We start from the raw sequence: 18,373 nt of genomic DNA on the forward strand, positions 1-18,373 counted from the left end.
TATTATTGCCTCTAGGGCATATTTCCTTCACATGGTAATAATGCAGAAGAGGCTGAGGCTCGCGCTATAGAAATTCAATAAGGTGATGATGGTCATAGTGATAATGCAGAAGAGGTCGAGGCTCCTGCGACGGAAATTGGTGAAAGTAATGATGTGTGGGGACCCCGACTCCTAAGTCGTGATCACCGAATGAACGTGTACATTGATCCCAGAGATCAATGCTCACTGAACACACAGAAGCTGAATAACAAGAGTCTTACATCCATACATACCGTCTTACACAAATTATGACCATTATGGTCAAGTCTTACATAGATAAAGCCACAAGGGCTGAATACCAAATAAACTTAAGCAGCGGAAATCTACGTCGATAAGTAGAACCCATGCCATCTGTCTTAACCCTACAGGCATTCTGACTGGGAAACGTCCTAGTTCGCACGTTCGTCACCAAGGAACTCTTCCTCGAACTCCTGCTCTTCCATGCCTGGCCAATTAAATAACCAGTGGTAAGCCAATGAGTACTTCGAATGTACTCGCGAGCAACCCATGATTGGAACAAGGCACAATAATGCAATGATATAGCACTAAGTAGGTAGTTTGCAGAAAGCTAGTTTTGAGTGCAATGACATGATCTATCAACCTGTAAAGTATGCATCATGAGAGTATAGATATCCGTATGAACAAGTTATAGATATCAACATAAGCAGAGTTGGACAACAAATCCAACTTGATCATCGTGTCAAGTCATCTGACTTAACCCAAATAGTTTCATCAACACACACACACGCGGTTTGTAAAACTCTGGACATAGTTTAAGCAGCACTGCCCTACTGTCCTTGACTGTGGACACTGCTATTCGAATAGTTTTACACTCTGCAGAGGTTGCACACTTTACCCATAAGACTCGGGGAACTTCCGTGTCAAGCCACGACTCGCGGTATATTACATACCCGAGGTAAGCACCCGAACATTATCTTTCCCTTAACAACACTAACAAAGAGTCCACTCGTTGGCCCTTGTCCTCACGATGTACATCATACAAGACTCACTCGAGATCGTACCATCCGAGAGGGGACGCAACGGTGTGCCCGGTGTGTGTAAAAACAGCCATAGTCGCCTTACCTGGCACGACTTCGTATCGAGAGAGTAACTCATACTCTCCCGCCACTAGTAATGCGGGCTCCCTGCTAGTATTGAACAAAGTAATCAACAAAGCCCCGTCCCATAAGGGGTATTGTGGTTGTACATGTAAGGTTGGGACAATCGACAAATCTTAAATCTAATCCGTTTTTTGAAAGCACTCCCACACAAGTTGCTCCGGTACGCCACTTCTTTATCAAGTGGTTACCTAGCTCACCATCTCCCTCGAGCATTAGTGTCACCTGACGGGGTTTTCGAGAAGTCTTTGAGATTACTTTTGTTTCCAACACCATGCATACCCATCCCATTTGGGTAGCAACTACTTTAGCATCCTATCTACTCCCACCCGCATAACCCTCATCGGAAGGTAGGGTTATGCACAATGCAAGTATCAACATGGAAGTAACAGAGGCAACCCACCAAAGTGGTTACCACCATCATCATGATTCCAATGCAATAGTAATAAAGTGGTATGTGTCATGCATACAAAAGGGTTTCATAGACATGGTCAAAGGGTTGCTTGCCTAGCTCAGCAAAGTCTTCTGGGTCTTCAAAGTCTTCTAGTCCAACTCCTTCGTCAGCAACGCAATCTAGCATCGCAAAATAATAACGAGAAAAAAATAAGGCAATAGCAAAACAGAAAAATCAAAGTGCTCAGAAAAATGTCAAGTAATTTTTGTTAAATACTAGAGTGTATTATAAAATGAGAAAATTCCTAGTTTTGGATTTGGAGTTACGAAAACAGTTCTAGGACTTTTCAAAGACAGGCATAAATGCTCAAATTCAAATTTAAATTTGAACAGTGAAGAAAAGTTGGTTTGATAAGAGTAAAAACTGCACCATTAAATAGGTGGGATTATTACAAGAATTTAGGAGTTGGAATTATTGCATTTGGATTATAATTTAATCCTGCAAATTTTTTGCAAGTTTAATCAGAAAAGAAAAAGGAGAAGGGGCACTGTGCCTGCTGGGCCAGAACAGCCGCAGCGCAGCAGGCCCAATCAGAGAGGCGGCCCAGCGCACTGGTGCACGCGCGCGCCTAGGTTTAAACCTGACGGGCGGAGCCCAGGCGTCAGCAAGAGAGAGAGGGCCGATGGAGAGGAGAGGCTGGCAGGCGGGGCCCGCCTGTCATCCCTAACCCCGAGTCCAGACGGCCGGTGAGCTCCCCGGCGACGATGCAGCGCACGGCGAGGTCGGGCGAGGGCACGGCTGGACTCAGCGTCGAGTCGCCGTTCGGGTGGTGGTGGTTGCGGTCGCCGGGGTGGCCTGGTTCGCCGGCGATGAGAACGCACGGCGGAGGAGCTTCGGGTGGTGGCGGTTCCGACCGTTTCCGGCAGCTACAGAGAGGGGAAACAGCGGGGAAAGGATCACAGTGCTGCGTAGGTTCCAGATCGAGAGGAAGGAGAGGCGGGGACGGCCTGTACCTCGCGAACTTCGGCGAGCCGAAGCGGCGGAGCTCGAGCTCGACCTCGATCTCGGGCGGCTCTGGAGAGGAACTGGGGGTACAGGGGGATAATTTGGTAGTGCAGAGGGCAAGTGGTGAGGAAAGAAGAGCTCGGAGGGGCTTATATAGGCTGGCCGACTCTCATCGTGGACTCGTGCGCCGGCGAGCTCGTTGCCGTCGCCACGGGTCGCGAGAGCTCGCTTGAGCGTCTCTGGGGTGCTCGTGAGGTTGGTCCAGGGTGAGGGAAAGGAAGAGAGAGAGCGGGGGAGGGCCAGAGCATCACGCGTGTGAGCGTGCTCATTGGAGCTCTCGAGCGGCGGGCGCGCGTGCGAGCTGGGGCGAGAGGAGGGAGAAGGAGGAGGGGGACCAGGCCGTGGCGTGTTGCGGACGCCGAGGAGCATCGTCGGGCGCACTGGGAGGCCCGAGGTGGCCGGAGGTGCTTGGCAGGGGGCGGCTACAGTGCGGGAGCGCACTGTAGTGCGCTCCAGAGCGCCCAAATGGCCGGCATGGCCATTTTCTATGCAATGTGGGCGCGGCCAAAGGTGTCTGGTAGCTCTAGGGGAAGTAAACAAGTGGGCTATGGCCTTGGATGCCCTGGGGAGCCACTGGAGTGAGGGGGAGGTTGAGGGAGAGAGAGAAGCTGTTGTCCAGGGAGGTAAATGGGGGTGTTTCACCCCTCAATCATTGAGCAATGGCCAGGGCAAAGTTACTAGAGGTAGAAGAGGGTCAGGAGTAGCTGTGGTAATAAGTTGAGGCCATGGAGATTAGTGGAAGAGGTCAAAGTAATGCTTTTGGAAAATTTGTAGAAGGTGTTTGATGTTGGTTTGGGCTATCAAATGGATTCCATTTGGCATGATACTTAACATGATCAAATGGCATATGAAAATGAGCCAGATCACCAAGTTTGAGATCATTTGAGAAAAGTTCACAATGTAACTTTTGTAAACCCTAGAAATCAACAGAAATGGACTTGCTTAGATCTAGCTAAGCTAAACTCTTCTCCTTGGTGCACCACTTAGTGTAGTGTCATCATTTGGGTATTTGAGCATGTCCACAAAGTTTGGGATCAAATGGAGAAAGTTGGTAATGTAGAGCTGCTCAAATTTGGATCTGTACAGGAAGGGTTTTGGGGCACTTTTGTGAATCAAAACTATTTTTATTGAGATGAAATTTTGGAAGATCATCATATTGTGCATATGTGACTTGCTAGAATTTTCTTGGATTTATTTGAAAATATTTCTTATAGAAATATATCAAATATTTAAAATGGGCAGAAATGGTTTTGGAGGGTTTTGTCCAACATTTTGAACATGACCACGTGTTGAAACTCATATATATGGAAAATATATGTCCACTGAGTTTGTCTAAATTGTCTCAAATATTTTTGAAGTAGTTAAATAATTTTAACCTATTAAAGACCATTTCTGGCCCTAGGAAAAAGCCTTTAAATAAAATAGGAAAATAACTTTTAAAATTATATTTTTGTGGTTTATGGGAGTCCTATACCTAATAGGAGTCAAATATACTCTTTGAAATATTTTTCATACCCCAAATCAAGTGCTTGTAGTGCAAACCTCAATTCAGGGGGTTTTGCAAAACTAAATTTAGAAAATACTATTTGGCCAAATTATTTTTGTAAGAAAATACCATATATCACTATAAACATGGCATGATTATTGGGCAGAAGTTTGGGGCAAGGAGATGAAGTATAGAAGGTGGAGTTGTGTTGAGTTTAAAGAGCACTTGAAAACAGCAAACCAAATCCAATCAAACAAAGACCAAAACACTCAAAAGTTTTTGTCAAACCACATTTTATCATGATTAATTAGCTTAAGTGTTGTGGCATGAAAATCAGGGTGCGACATGATGCCAATATTGCTGATGAAGATCATGGTCCTAATATTTCCGATGACATGAATAATTATGTTCAGCCTGAGATCTTTGATCCTAGAAGTTGGGATGGACTTGATCCTAAAAAGATTGATATTTTGCTGCAAAAGGGTCCTAAAAGAGAAGATATTGAGCATGGTCCATATGACAAGTTCTCTAGAAGGTTTTCTGCATTATCATTTAATAGAATTCTCTCAAATGGAGAAATGTTTGACAGAGAGTGGCTTGTATGCAGTAGCGAACTTGACAAAGTATTTTGTTTTTGTTGCAAATTATTAAAAAGGGGGCTTGTGAGAGGCCAGCTAGCCACATGGTTTAAGTGACTGGATTCATCTTGGGGCTATACTTAAAGAGCATGAATCAAGTAGAGAGCATGTCCAAATATAACTGCATGGTATGACTACCGTCTAAGGTTCTAGAAGAATCAAACAATTGATAAAGTTGCTCAGCGAGAACTTGAAAAAGAAAAGGAACATTGGAGAAAAGTTTTGCTCAGGATTTTTTTGATTGTAAAATTTCTTGGAGGACGTAATATAGCATTTCGTGGCAGTAATAGCAATGGAAATTTTCTAGGATTGGTTGAAATGTTGGTTGAATTCGACCCAATTATCAAAGAGCATGTTGACCGCATCACCAATGATAAAATTCGTGATCACTACCTTGGCCCTTCTATCCAGAATGAGTTAATAAGTATGCTCTCTACTGCCATCAGGTCTAGAATCATTGAAAAGGTAAAGGAAGCAAAATATTTCTCAGTTATTCTTGATTGTACTCCCGATGCAAGCCATCAAGAACAGATGTCTTTGATAATTAGGTATGTTGATACATCTTCTGCTTCTGTTTGCATTGAAGAATCTTTCTTAAGATTTTTGGAGGTGAATGATACCACTAGGCAAGGTCTATTTAATGTTCTTAAAGAGGAGTTGAAGAATCTTGGTCTTGATATGGACAATGTGAGAGGACAGGGTTATGATAATGGGTCAAATATGAAAGGAAACAATAAGGGGGTACAATAGAAATTTTTGGAGAAAAATCCAAGGGAATTTTATTCAGCTTGTGGTTGTCATAGTATAAATCTAGCACTATGTGATATGGCGAAGTCTTGTCGTAAAGCAACAGATTTTTTTGGAGTCATACAACGCATCAATACAATATTTGCTAATTCTACTAAACGATGGCAAATTCTGAAAGATAACTTGAAGAAGTTGACTGTCAAGTCATTGTCATCTACTCGTTGGGAGAGTCATGTTGAGAGTGTTAAGGCTATAAGGATTCAAATGCCAGAAATAAGGGAGGCCTTACTACAAGTGGCTGAAATTGATAATGACCCATTGACAAGTAGTGAAGCTCAATCATTGACAGAAAATGAACTTGGTGGTTTTGAATTTTTAGTGTCAATAATTATCTGGTATGATATATTATCCACTGTTAATTTGATCAGCAAGCAGCTACAATCAAAGGACATGCTTATTGATATTGCAATTGAGTCTATACAAGGCCTGCTTTCATTTTTCAGTAAGTATAGAGATACTGGATTTTTAAAAGCACTAGAAGGTGCAAAAGAAATTGCACTTGAGATGGATATTCATCCAGAGTTCCGCACCAACCGTAAAATCAAAAGAAGAAGACAATCTGATGAGGGCGTAGATGACGCATCTATTGTTTCACAATCTGCAAAGGAGTCATTTAGGGTCAATTATTTTCTGCAAGTGGTTGATCAAGCTATAGTTTCACTTACCAGGAGATTTGAGCAATATCAGGGGTATGAAAAAACTTTTGGTTTCTTATTTACTTCAGATAGGCTGCAATCTTTGGATGATAAGAGTATGTTGGCTGCTTGTGTTAATCTTGAGAATGCATTTAAGAGTGGAGACCAGAAAGACATTGATAGACCAGAACTGTTCTGCGAGTTAGTTTCATCCAGGATTTAGTTAAGAAATCTATGGGCCCTGCTGATATTCTTGAGGTTTTTCTAAAGCGCCCCTTCTATCCTATTGCTATTTTTTCATACAGGATTTTGTTAACCATTCCTGTAACTGTTGCATCTGCGGAAAGGAGCTTTTCTAAACTCAAGTTGTTGAAATCCTACTTGCGTTCTACTATGACACAAGAAAGACTAAATGGTTTGGCAACAGTAGCACTTGAAAATGATGTATTGGAGAAGATTAATTATGAAGATATAATTGAAGATTTTATTTCAAGGAACACAAGACGGATGACACTTTTCAATAGAGCATGAGGTCAGTTTATTAGTTTTAGTATTTTGCATTGATACTTGAGAATTTTCTATACATTGTATGAAATGACATAAAGTTAAATTCAATAATGAAGTGATTATGCTTGAGTTATATCATGTTTTTTTACAAATATTAGGACCCCATTTTCCTTTTCGCACCGAGGCCCCGAATTCCTGGAGACGGGCCTGGGAATTTCCATGTCGTTCCAAGTAAATTTGCATGTGCTAACTCTAAATTTCAAAATGATCCATTTTGTGTGCCTGTACCGCTCATGAAGCGACAGGGGGTGGCCAATATTTTTCATGCTAGGTATTTTATTCTCAGGATGAGTGTTTATTCACTTGCCATTGCACGAGAGTGTGGCAGGTAATAGGGATGCCCAGTCCCAAAATGAAAAAATACTATGATAATAAACTCCTTGGTAAGTGTTGGTATGGAAGGCACCCGTGGATACGACTAGCCATGGATTGTGAAAGAATGGTGGGAAGGAAATAAACTTTAGTTTCTATTTGGGAACCGCCTATAATATATCTAGCATGGAAGATATTGGGAATTCTCAGTCGTTTTCGTTGACAGGAAAAGCATGCCTCTCAAAATATTTTTTATCTCTAAATTTAAGCTATGAGCTCTGGCACCACTACAAATGTCTACTTCCCTCCGCGAAGGGCCTATCTATTTACTTTTGTGCAATTTTTATTTTAATCTTGAGTCTCCATCTTCTCTTATAAAGCACCAACTAGAGAACACTATTGTCATACTTGTGCATTGGCTGTAGCTAATATTTGTGTGTGCTTCATGAATGGATCAATGAGCATAATGGGCTAGGAATAACTTTCTTTGGCATTGACATTTTGAAAGACATGGTTGCTTGTTGATATGCTTGAGTATTGATATCTTCATGTCAATTTATAGACTATTGCTTTGAATCATTCAAGTCCAAATGTCCATGCTACAAGAAAAGAATATATGATGAATATGTTAGGTAGCATTCCACATCAAAAATTATGTTTTTATCATTTACCTACTCGAAGATGAGTAGGAATTAAGCTTGGGGATGCTTGATACTTCTCCAACGTATCTATAATTTTTTATTGTTTCATGCTATTATATTATCAATCTTGGATGTTTTATATACATTTACAAGCAACTTTATATCATTTTTTGGGACTAACCTATTAACTTAGTGCCCAGTGCCAGTTGCTGTTTTTTGCTTGTTTTTGACTTTGCAGAATATCAGTACAAAATGGTGTCCAAATGCCATGAAACTTTTTCGAGATTTTTTTCTGGCAATAAGAGACCCTAGAAGCTTCAGGAGGGAACGAGAAGACGAAGGAGTGGCCCACTAGGCACCAGGGCGCGCCCTGGTAACTAGTGGGGCCCACAAGCCTCCATTTGACCTAACAACGCCTCTATAAATACTCTAAAATCAGGAAACCTACGAGGGAGTCCACGAAATACTTTTTCCGCCGCCGCAAGTTCCAGAACCACGAGATCCAACCTAGAGGCCTTTTTTGGCACTCTGCCGAAGGGGGAAACGATCACGAAGGGGTTCTTCATCATCCTTGCTGCCCCTACGATGATGCATGAGTAGTTTACCACGGACCTATGGGTCCATAGTTAGTAGCTAGATGGCTTCTTCTCTCTTTTTGATCTTCAACACAATGTTCTCCTCGGTGTTCTTGGAGATCTATTGGATGTAATGACTTTTTGCTGTGTGTTTGTTGGGATCCGATGAATTGTCAATTTATGATCAGATCTGTCCATGAATATTATTTCAGTTTTCTCTGAACTCTTTTATGCATGATTGTTATATTCTTCGACTTGTTTGTTTGGTTTATCTCACTAGATTAAATTATTTTGTCATGGGAAGAGGTGCTTTGTGATAGGTCTGATCTTGCGGTGCTCAATCCCAGTGACAGAAAGGGACATGACACATATGTATCATTGCTATTAAGGGTAACAAGATGGGATTTAGTTCATACATGAGTTTATCTTGTGTACATCATGTCATCTTGTTTAAGGCTACACTCTGTTCTTCTATGAACTTAATACACTAGATGCATGCTGGATAGTGGTCGATGTGTGGAGTAATAGTAGTAGATGCAGAATCGTTTCAGTCTACTTGTCTCGGACGTGATGCCTATATACATGACCATTGCCTTGGATATTGTCATAATTATTTGCTTTTCTGTCAATTGCCCAACAGTAATTTGTCTACCCACCGTATACTATTTTTATGAGATAAGCCTCTAGTGAAACTATGGCCCCCGGGTCTATTTTCTATCATATATTAAAACCAAAAATACGTTGCTGCAATTTTCTTTTATTTATTTTATTTTGTATTTTTGTCAGATCTATCTATCAAAACTATATTGTTTAATCTCGCTCGTAACCGTTGAGGGATTGACAACTCCTCTACGCGTTGGGTTGCAAGTATTTGTTGTTTGTGTGCGGGTGTTGTTTACATAGTGTTGCTTGGTTCTCCTTCTGGATTGATAGCCTTGGTTTCATAACCGAGGGAAATACTTATCTCTAATGTACCACATCATCCTCTCCTCTTCGAGAAAAATCCCAACACAGCTCACAAGTAGCAGACAGTTGGTGGCCCCCCCTGGTGGATCTTCATTCCCGTATTTTTTATTTATTCAATAAAAAATCTCCACCAAGTTTCTTCCAATTTTGAGAACTTTTATTTCTGCACAAAAACAACACCACGGTAATTCTGCTGAAAATATCGTCAGTCCGGGTTAGATTCATTCAAATCATGCAAATTAGAGTTCAAAACAAGAGCAAAAGTGTTCGGAAAAGTCGATACGTTGGAGACGTATCATAGTTCTCCAGATCGCACATGTGCACTTTCACACTTATCATGTCTGATCAGAGGACCTATGTCATCAACGATTAATCAGGGCCATGCTTGATGCACACCCCTATCACCCACCTTAGCAAGGCGATGATTCAGAACTGTGTAAGCGGAAGGGGATTTGAACCGTTTGTGTAGGACGGCTTTGTACTAGTGGTTGGAGACTAATTTGGATGAAGATCCAAATTAGATTGGATTTAGAGCTCTAATGGGCCTCTAGTGTAGAAGGCCATTAGAGAGGTCTATATAAATGAGAGTGGGACTCACGGTTTAAGGTTGATGTTTTTGTACCCACCCTAGCCACGGTCGCCACTCCCCGCACCGAAGTTGCCTGTTTGGATCTTGCAATCCAGCGACCGAGGTTGCTCCACATACATGTGGATACCTTAAAGGCGCTCTAATGAACCATTCGAGGAACCGCGAGGAGCCATTCGAGGGATTTGCAAGGAGGAGATGGAGACGCGCTTCTCCAACTCTTCTCTTGTTGTCGTGATTGCGTATCTAGTGGTATAACCTGTTCCTATACATTATCTCGACGACAGAAATTCTTGTCTGTCACTAGCGTAGCATACTGCGTGCCCCAACACAATTGACCTATCACACGACATATATTTACTAAGTGCACTTGACACTCGCAAAGTGTGGACACATGGCACGTTGGTTCCATTTCTTTTTTTGTTGATTTTTGTTTGCCGCACATTTCTAAGAAACACGGCAAGTACACCTTTTTTGACGTATCAGTAAAGTACACCATTGTCGAGTGTCCATGGAAAAACACATGGCAAAGTTGTATTTGCTGGTGAGGTTGTTTGTCGAGTGCTTTTCGCCCTTTGACAAGTGTAATCGACACTTGTTGATTCCATTAGTGAATGATTTATGCTTTCTCTTGTATTCCCCTCGTCTCTCACATCTAAGTCATTTCTTTTCCGTATTCACCACAGTGCTAGCTAGGGTATCTTCAAGCATAAAAATAGAGCTGCCACTGCAAATGTGGAAAGTACATGGATGAACCCATGGGCATATGAACTCACTTCAGAAAACTCATTTCTAAATGCCAAAAAAATCTGAAAAGAAATAACACATACATCTTCACATTCTATGTGCGTGCAGAAAGTCTCAAAAAACTGTGTCGCGGAACGTTATTTAGAAGCACTGAAATTTATCTTTTTCATAGAGGCAAAATAAAAAGAGTTTTTTTTTCACAAAACTTTGTGCCGCGCACACATGTTGCAAAGATGTATGCGTCAAATTTTCTCTCTCGAAATTTTGACATTTTAAAATGCGTTTAAAATGCATTTTTAAAAAGTGGGTTCATATGCCTATGGGTTGAGGATGTCCTCTCGTGCACTTGTTTTGTCAGCTTCAATGACTGGGACTTTCTCCCAGAGGTACTTATACTGCCACAGTTAGTAATATATAGGACTGTAAGAAAAGTTAAATATCTTTTGCATACAAGTTCACACATTAGACATTTTTATTTATATGATTGTCTGCATCAATCGATGAAGAGACCGTGGATTATCTTCCATTGAAAGAAAGAAAAGGAGAAACTAAATGTCACATGGACATATGTTAGATAAGCTTGCTAACCATAGATTCCTACTTCAAAATCTAGTAACTCAGCCTTTTGTATGGTAACACCAGAAAGATAAGAAAATGTGCAATGGGTCATCAGACTACGTATGGACCCTGATGATCTACTACCTTTTGTACGTACTTGACACAAACATCTGCTCATACGAAGTTATGAATCCGAGAAGCAAAACCATCAGAAAGAGATTTGGCACCAGCTGTCGGTAGCAGAAAAGGCATTTAATTAAAATTGAAGGGGTTTATTATGTCTTTGCAGTAGTACAAGTAATAGTGCGTTTTAAAAGCACGCAGAGTACGTACGACTCTGGATTTGCAGACCCTGGGTTAAAGATCGATCACTATGCATAAGGATATGCACCTGATGTTATTATCCAGGGTGACTCGCGGCTATATCCAATCCACCAATATTTCAGTTGAATATGATATGTATATAGTATGAGCAGGCCCGTCAGAAGAAGAAAAGGAGCCGAGAGATGCATGCATTAAATTCAGGATGCATGCAAACATTAAGTACGTACGTGCGTGCGCATGCAATATACTCCCTCCGTTTTTAAATATTTGTCTTTTTAGAGATTTCAAATGAACTACCATATACGGATGTATATAGACATATTTTAGAGTGTAGATTTACTCATTTTGCTTGGTATGTAGTCACTTGTTAAAATCTCTAGAAAGACAAATATTTAAGAACGGATGGAGTAACAAATTAAGCCAAAAGAGATTCAAGTGCCACAAACTGAGAAGGGCTGATGTTGCCAAAGAAATGTTGAAACTAGGATTAAACATCATACACAAGCAAGTTGTGTACAATCAGTTAATACTCGTGTTAATTCTAGCAGTGTATCCACATGTGTATGATTGAGTAGCATGCGTATTCAATGAACTGCTGAATATAAAGTCTTGCTGTTGCCGCATTATAACACTTTAATTGTACAACAATTTAATGAGGCCGTAATCTAGGAACAGCATGCATGCAAAAAAAAAAAAGAGAACAGTACTATACAAGTTTTTTTTGCGGGGTAACAGTACTATAGAAGTTACATCTATACAATAGATTCAAATGCATAAATCCCCAATATTCACAGAATAAACTACAAAAGGATGGTAACATAATATGACGTCTCTCCAAATTATAAGACGTTTTGGATATTTCAATATGGACTACATACGGACTAAAATGAATGAACAAATACACTAAAACACGTCTATATACATCCGATTTAGAAAAAAAATAAGGTTAGAACATCTTATAATTTAGAACATATGGAGTACTATATAGTTCATATATGACTCCCTAGCTAATTGAATGGATTTACTATTATTTTTAATCCAACACTACACAGAAAATATGGAAAGCATTAATATATTATTTTGAGATAGTTTAAAATAACAATTGTAAGTTTGAATTCTCAAACGCTCCCTTGACAGTATTAGTGGACTAATGAACTGAAAATATTGATGGAATCATTTTAGAGAACTTGAGAAGGCGAAGTGATATTGCAGATCACATCCAGTGCAGTTTACTCGTCTATGTACATACACATATTTACAGAGGCGAAAATGATGTCAACATGATATATATTGTTGCTTTTTCAGTTGTTACTATAAGTAGGTTAGGTGCACAATTGTAAGTTTATTGGAAAATTGAAAATCATAGTGGACTTTTTCAGTTGTTACTAGAAGTAAAAGATATATAGTAAGAGACATGGCGAAAACAATTTTTTCCTATATATGAAACTGACATGCAAGCACCTTTTTGCCAAGAATCTAAATCCAAATTAGAATATACCTTTTATATACTCCTACATGCACACAAAACCCAACCTAATTAAATGTCCTCCATTTCAAGTGCCTTCTAGCTAGCACACACATTGCTTACCTTCTTCTTCCCAAATTTATCTCCCTTTCCTTTTCATGGTACACTCACGTAGCAGCAGCGTGAACATTGCTAGCATCAAAATACGGGTCCAAAAATGGCTACGAGACATGCAGGAAAGAACAAGCATATGTAAACAGCCGTATTTTTACCCTCGCCGTCTATCTGCAAACGTGGGCATATAAGATTCTGATCACAGAAACATGATAGCGCTAACTTGCCTGAGTGGCACTGCATGCGGGAATCCTATGATGGATCGATCCTTCACAAATAAGACAGCCCTCTCCCAAAATGCACAGAATTCAAAGATCTGATCATGCGCTCGCTCGCGCATCCACAAGAGGGAGCGCGAATTAAAGCTCGCTAGCTAAAGCTGCTGCACATGACCAAAAGTGAGACATCCATCCACATGCACTAAAAGTGAAGCAACTATAGCTAGCAAGTTGATAGAATGCGTGCATATAGTATTCATTCTTAGTTACACACACATATATGGGGACTTGTATGAATCATCATCAGGACAACAGTACCAGTTTAATTCCTCATAACTCACAATGTCATCACTGGTACAACAGAGTTTGAACAAAAAATAACCGCAAGAAAATGAAAGAAATCCACTCTAGAAGAGAGAGAAAGAGAGAAAGGAAGAAGAAACCCTTAAAAAGGTGACCAATGCTTGAGAACTCAAAAACAGTTCTCTAATTAAGCTTCCAGGGGAGGAGTACTAGTATTAACTTGTGCATCTAACGAGAGTTGGCAAATTGGAGTAACCAATTAAACACACTAATTAAAATGCCAAGATGAGAGAGAAAGCTAGAGAGAGAGAGAGGCTCATTACTTGCACCACCATTGCTGCTGCATGCTATTGCTAGCTAGCTCTCATATATCCTCCCCACACCTACACCATATGCCTTATATACAAAACACCCAAGGAGAGGGAGAAGCAGCAAATCAAGCAGTATAGCCAGGAGTGATCTAGACTTACACTTGCTTGCGTGCTTCTTCCCTCTTCTCCGCGTTGATCTATGCATGCATGCCCTCGTCTTCTTGATTATCGATTGAAGGCGACGCCGCACAAGAACATGGACTGGACTGGTGGATCCATCTCTCCATCGGCGAAAGAGAAAAAACCCTATGATTCTTTTTGGATCTAACTGCTTTCTGACCTCCGACTTCGAGATCATCTCCCTCTCTAGCTACCCAGAGTATTCTCTCCCATCTTAGCTTCCCCCCCACAAATTACATGTTATTTAGTCAAGGAAAGAGTTAACTGGAAAAATGGAGGAGAAAAATCGACAAGTTAACGACCAACGGCAACGAGCTAGCCATCCGTCGAGAGTTCGAGACTCACTGGACGGCCGGCTAGAAGAAGGTTGCAATGGAGGATCCGCAGTTGGCCATATCTGGCCACGTTGCAGGCGAGCCGCCGATGTTCCCGTTGCCCCAGTACATGAGAGGGGAGGACGTCGGCGCCGTGGCAGCGTTGCTGACCGCTGGGTTCATGGACGCCGCGGCGGCGGCGGCCATGAGCGCGTCCGAGGCCATGATGTTAGCCTCGACGTTAGACGACGACGACGTTGGATGTTGATCCCAGCTCTGCTGATCCCCATCGGTCGCCTTCTTCTGGTGATGGTGGTGGTGCTCGCCGGCGGTGGCCTCGGCCTTCACATGCAGCTCCTCCAGTCCCGGCACGATGGAGCCGGACAGCAGCGGCGCGTAGAAGCCGTCAAAGAGACCGCCAGCTCCGTCTTGAAGGTGCTGCTGCCAGGGCTTGATGTGGATCTGCGAGCCGTTGGCGTCGCCGGCGCCGTAGCCGAGCCCCAGCAGCTGATCCACCTGGGTCTGGTGCTGCTGGTGCATCTCGTAGGCGGTGGCGTCCGAGACGACCGACTGCATGGCGTGGAAGAGGCCGAGGTGGTCACCGCCCGAGGCGCCGCTCCCGAGCAGCAGCGAGGCCAGGGAGCTGCTCCCGTGGCCGTGGAGGCCCAGCGCCGAGGAGAGGGAGCCCGGCGGCGGGAGCGACATGGAGGTAGACGACGCGATGCCGCCGGCAGCGGCGTTGGAGGAGGCGACGACAGCGCAGGAGCCCGGCCTTCCCCCTGATCCGTTGCTGCTCCTGGAGCGCTTGTTCTTGCGGCAGCCTCCGCCGACGGGGACGTTGCGGAGCGTGCCCCCGCGCGTCCAGTAGCGCTTGCAGGCCTTGCAGAAGTGGCGCGGCTGCGACAGCGAGTAGTTGTTGTAGTAGCAGAACTTGGTGTTGGCCGAGTCGCAGCGTGGGCAACGCAGCGCCTCCGCCCGCGGGTCCGCCACGGGACCGCCCCCAGCGCCACCGCCACCGGCTCCGGCCGACGAAGAGCTGCTCCTCCCCGCGCCAGCAGCGGCGGCTGGCTGCACCACCGCAGCCGCAGCAGTCCCCCCGCCCGCGCCAGCCATGAATTGATCTCCTCCTCCGCCCGCACCCCCGTACGTACGTCTACAGATCAAGACGCGCAAAGGCGGCTGCTAGAGACGAAGCACGCACGCAGGAAAGACTGATCGATCGACGGACGGAGGTGGGAATGGAATGGGATGGGGAGGAGAGGGGGAGGGGGCCGGGGTGGGTGGGGTTTTCAGCTGCGAGGTTCGCTGACAAGGGCTACACAACAAAATGGGCGTGCAGGTATTATTGCGAGCTGATGGTGATACTACCACACTTCCTTCCTTCCTTCCTTCCTTCCTTGCAGCTCCGCGAACAGCGACGACAAGGCAAGATTAGTAGCTAGAGAGGGAAGCGGTCGCACGCAGCCTACCTCAGCTTATATAGCAGCCCAGCGCGGGCCACGAGCGCCGCGTCTGCATGCTACCTGCTAGCTCCCGCGCACATACTACAGTCTTACTAGATCAGATCCATGGTTAATTAATTAATTTTTTAAGTTTCCAACAAAATATATTAGAAGATGGTTAGGTTTCGAAAGGGAAAAAATACTGATGATGTTTGCGTTGCTGAATTTGCGTGTGTTATGTATTATTGCATGTGGTGCCATATCTGAGTTTTTTACTTTTTGAACACATCTGAGCTTTGTATTGTAAAAGCCGTTTTAGTGTGTAAGTGGGGTGGGTATTGTATGTGTACGTGTATGAGTATGGTGTATAGGCTATGTGTGGGAGTTGTTGTTGTTGTCATTCTGATTGATGCTATTGCCTTTGAATTGACTGGGGCACTGTCTATTTGTATATGTGCTGCACTTTGCCTAGTTTTTGGGCGGACTTCTTTCATCTTTTCGAAATAGGGCTGAAAGCACAGGCATTTGCATTGATCAATGCACATGATCCTTAATTAATTATTGCAAAATTTACACTATATATAATGTCTAAATAGAAAAACAAAAGTCCAAGAGGGCAAAGACTAGGCGGGTTATATTACAACCGCCCATAAACAAGAAATATGAAGCCTCATGCGTCACATATCCTATTATTAGGCCGCCCTCCAAATCTGTTGAACAGATTCCTAGCGACTATCTCTCATAGGTTTCGCCTACAGACCGTGGAAGCCCAACCCCTCTCCCGTCAGAGATAGGATCCAGTAAGTTGCTATGTAGATGACGAGCAAAAATGGATAGCGTTCGTCATGCCAAAAGCATTACCACGCGACAATTCCATATTGCCCAAAATAAAGCACAAAATCCCGCACGGATTTGAACTTTAGACATAGGATGCACCCTATTCAATCGAAAATCGCAGGGACATGCAAGTGCGGGGCACGTACCTACCCAGTCGTGCCCGGCTGTTCGATTGCTTTAAATTTGTAAACTTGATTAATCTTAAGGCTTTGATTACTGTACAACGGGGTCTATTCATGCATACTCTTCGCAGCTTTTGCAAGAGTTGCATACGCCATCCATTCCATCTGCCATGCCTTTTTTTTCAGTTCACCTTTTAATTTTAATCTACTTTATAGTTTGAACGTAAAGTCTAAAATTAAGTTTTGTTTACATATTTGTTTTCATCGCGACAAAAACTTTCAAACAAGACCAGTCTTGAATTTGTTTGACAACTTAAAAAAAAATCCAAGTTTCAAATATTGAAATTTGATAGTCGTAAGTCGTAACATTAAGTTTTACCAAGTTTACGAAGTTACATATGATCTTAGGGTTCTGGTTTTAGGGCTTAGGGTTTAAGTTTTAGTTTTTGAAACTTACTAAATTTATCATCATTCCTATCAAGTTTAGTAGTTGAAACATGTCTGGCCGCCCGATTTGCCTCGTGATCTGCAAAGTCGTTGGATTCTGCACGTCGAGAACACCAAATCTTAAGTTTCAGTTTTTGAAACTTGCGATTTTGTTGTTAGCTTGTAAGTTTCAGAGGTTGAAACTTGACGAAGTTTTAAAAACTCATCAAAACATATTCAATATGGATATTATTTGAAAGCCCTTGTCACAAGGAACATGGATATGGAAACAGAATATAAATTGGATTTTTGGTTCAAAAGATATAACCAATACAAATTTAAATGTCAAAAGAAAAGGCATCGGATGTGGGATGGGTTGAGCCACTGGAAGCTGAGAAAAGCTGCACGCATGGACCCCATCTAAGGTAATTAAGGGTTAACGCACATGCGAAGACCAAACCAGTTTTCGAATCGCGAACAATCGACATCTAGAAATCTGCGTGCCGCCACACCTGTGTTCCGGAAATCTTCTTCCACTATTGAAGCGGTTGTTGAACTAATCCACAATACTTACTGGAACGCTTTATGAATAGAACGTGGCAAGATCTTAGCAACCCTGACATTTAAAACATGTCGAATTGATTATTTCCAGAAAAGGCACATTAAGACACATTTTGTACAACTTTTCCATCTATGTTTTTTTAGGTGCAACGGAAACTTCTTTCTATTTGACAATATTGTATAGGCCCGGAAACATAAGGCCGAGGGTAAGCTGTGTAATAATCTGTTGTGTGTAGAGGCAACACAAGCATTTAGGGAATAACGTAATCTGTTCGTATGTTCTTGTTGCGGATACAACAAGAGAAACACACACAATTCTACTAGTAAAAGCTTTCAGCCCAGTTTGATTGAATTGACAATGTTATTAGTAAATAGTGGAGTACACATGACCCTCGGCGGCTATGTTACTACCTTCGTAGTGGGTATTAGTAAGTGTAGTGTCATGCAAAGTTTCATTTATTAGGTTATAGAATATGTGATGTTACGATAACTAGCTAAGTTATAAAAGAATTCTCTCTCCTCATTAACTCATTGCCATATAGGCAAATTTGCAGAGTTGGACTATATGTTAATATTGAAGTTACTCCCACTATGGCCAGTCTTAAAATTAATATATCTATAG

The 18,373-nt window shown here is 42.4% G+C and overlaps 1 protein-coding gene and 1 pseudogene across 1 annotated transcript; one reads left to right on the top strand and one right to left on the bottom strand.

Moving 5' to 3' along the window:
- Nucleotides 1-4,428: 4,428 nt before the first annotated feature.
- LOC123497105 (uncharacterized) lies at nt 4,429-6,432 on the top strand (annotated as a pseudogene).
- A 7,126-nt stretch (nt 6,433-13,558) lies between these two features.
- On the bottom strand, nt 13,559-15,806 carry LOC109744393 (uncharacterized). The gene has a single exon (XM_020303506.4). It carries the CDS (start codon nt 15,474-15,476, stop codon nt 14,406-14,408), a length of 1,071 nt encoding a protein of 356 aa, XP_020159095.1. The 5' UTR covers nt 15,477-15,806; the 3' UTR covers nt 13,559-14,405.
- Between the last annotated feature and the right edge of the window lie 2,567 nt (nt 15,807-18,373).

Source organism: Aegilops tauschii, chromosome 2, assembly GCF_002575655.3.
Source record: "Aegilops tauschii subsp. strangulata cultivar AL8/78 chromosome 2, Aet v6.0, whole genome shotgun sequence".
Taxonomy (NCBI): Eukaryota; Viridiplantae; Streptophyta; class Magnoliopsida; order Poales; family Poaceae; genus Aegilops; species Aegilops tauschii.

What these genes read in the sequence shown, in the direction of transcription:
- LOC109744393 (XM_020303506.4), bottom strand. Translation starts at nt 15,476, where the DNA reads ATGGCTGGCGCGGGCGGGGGGACTGCTGCGGCTGCGGTGGTGCAGCCA.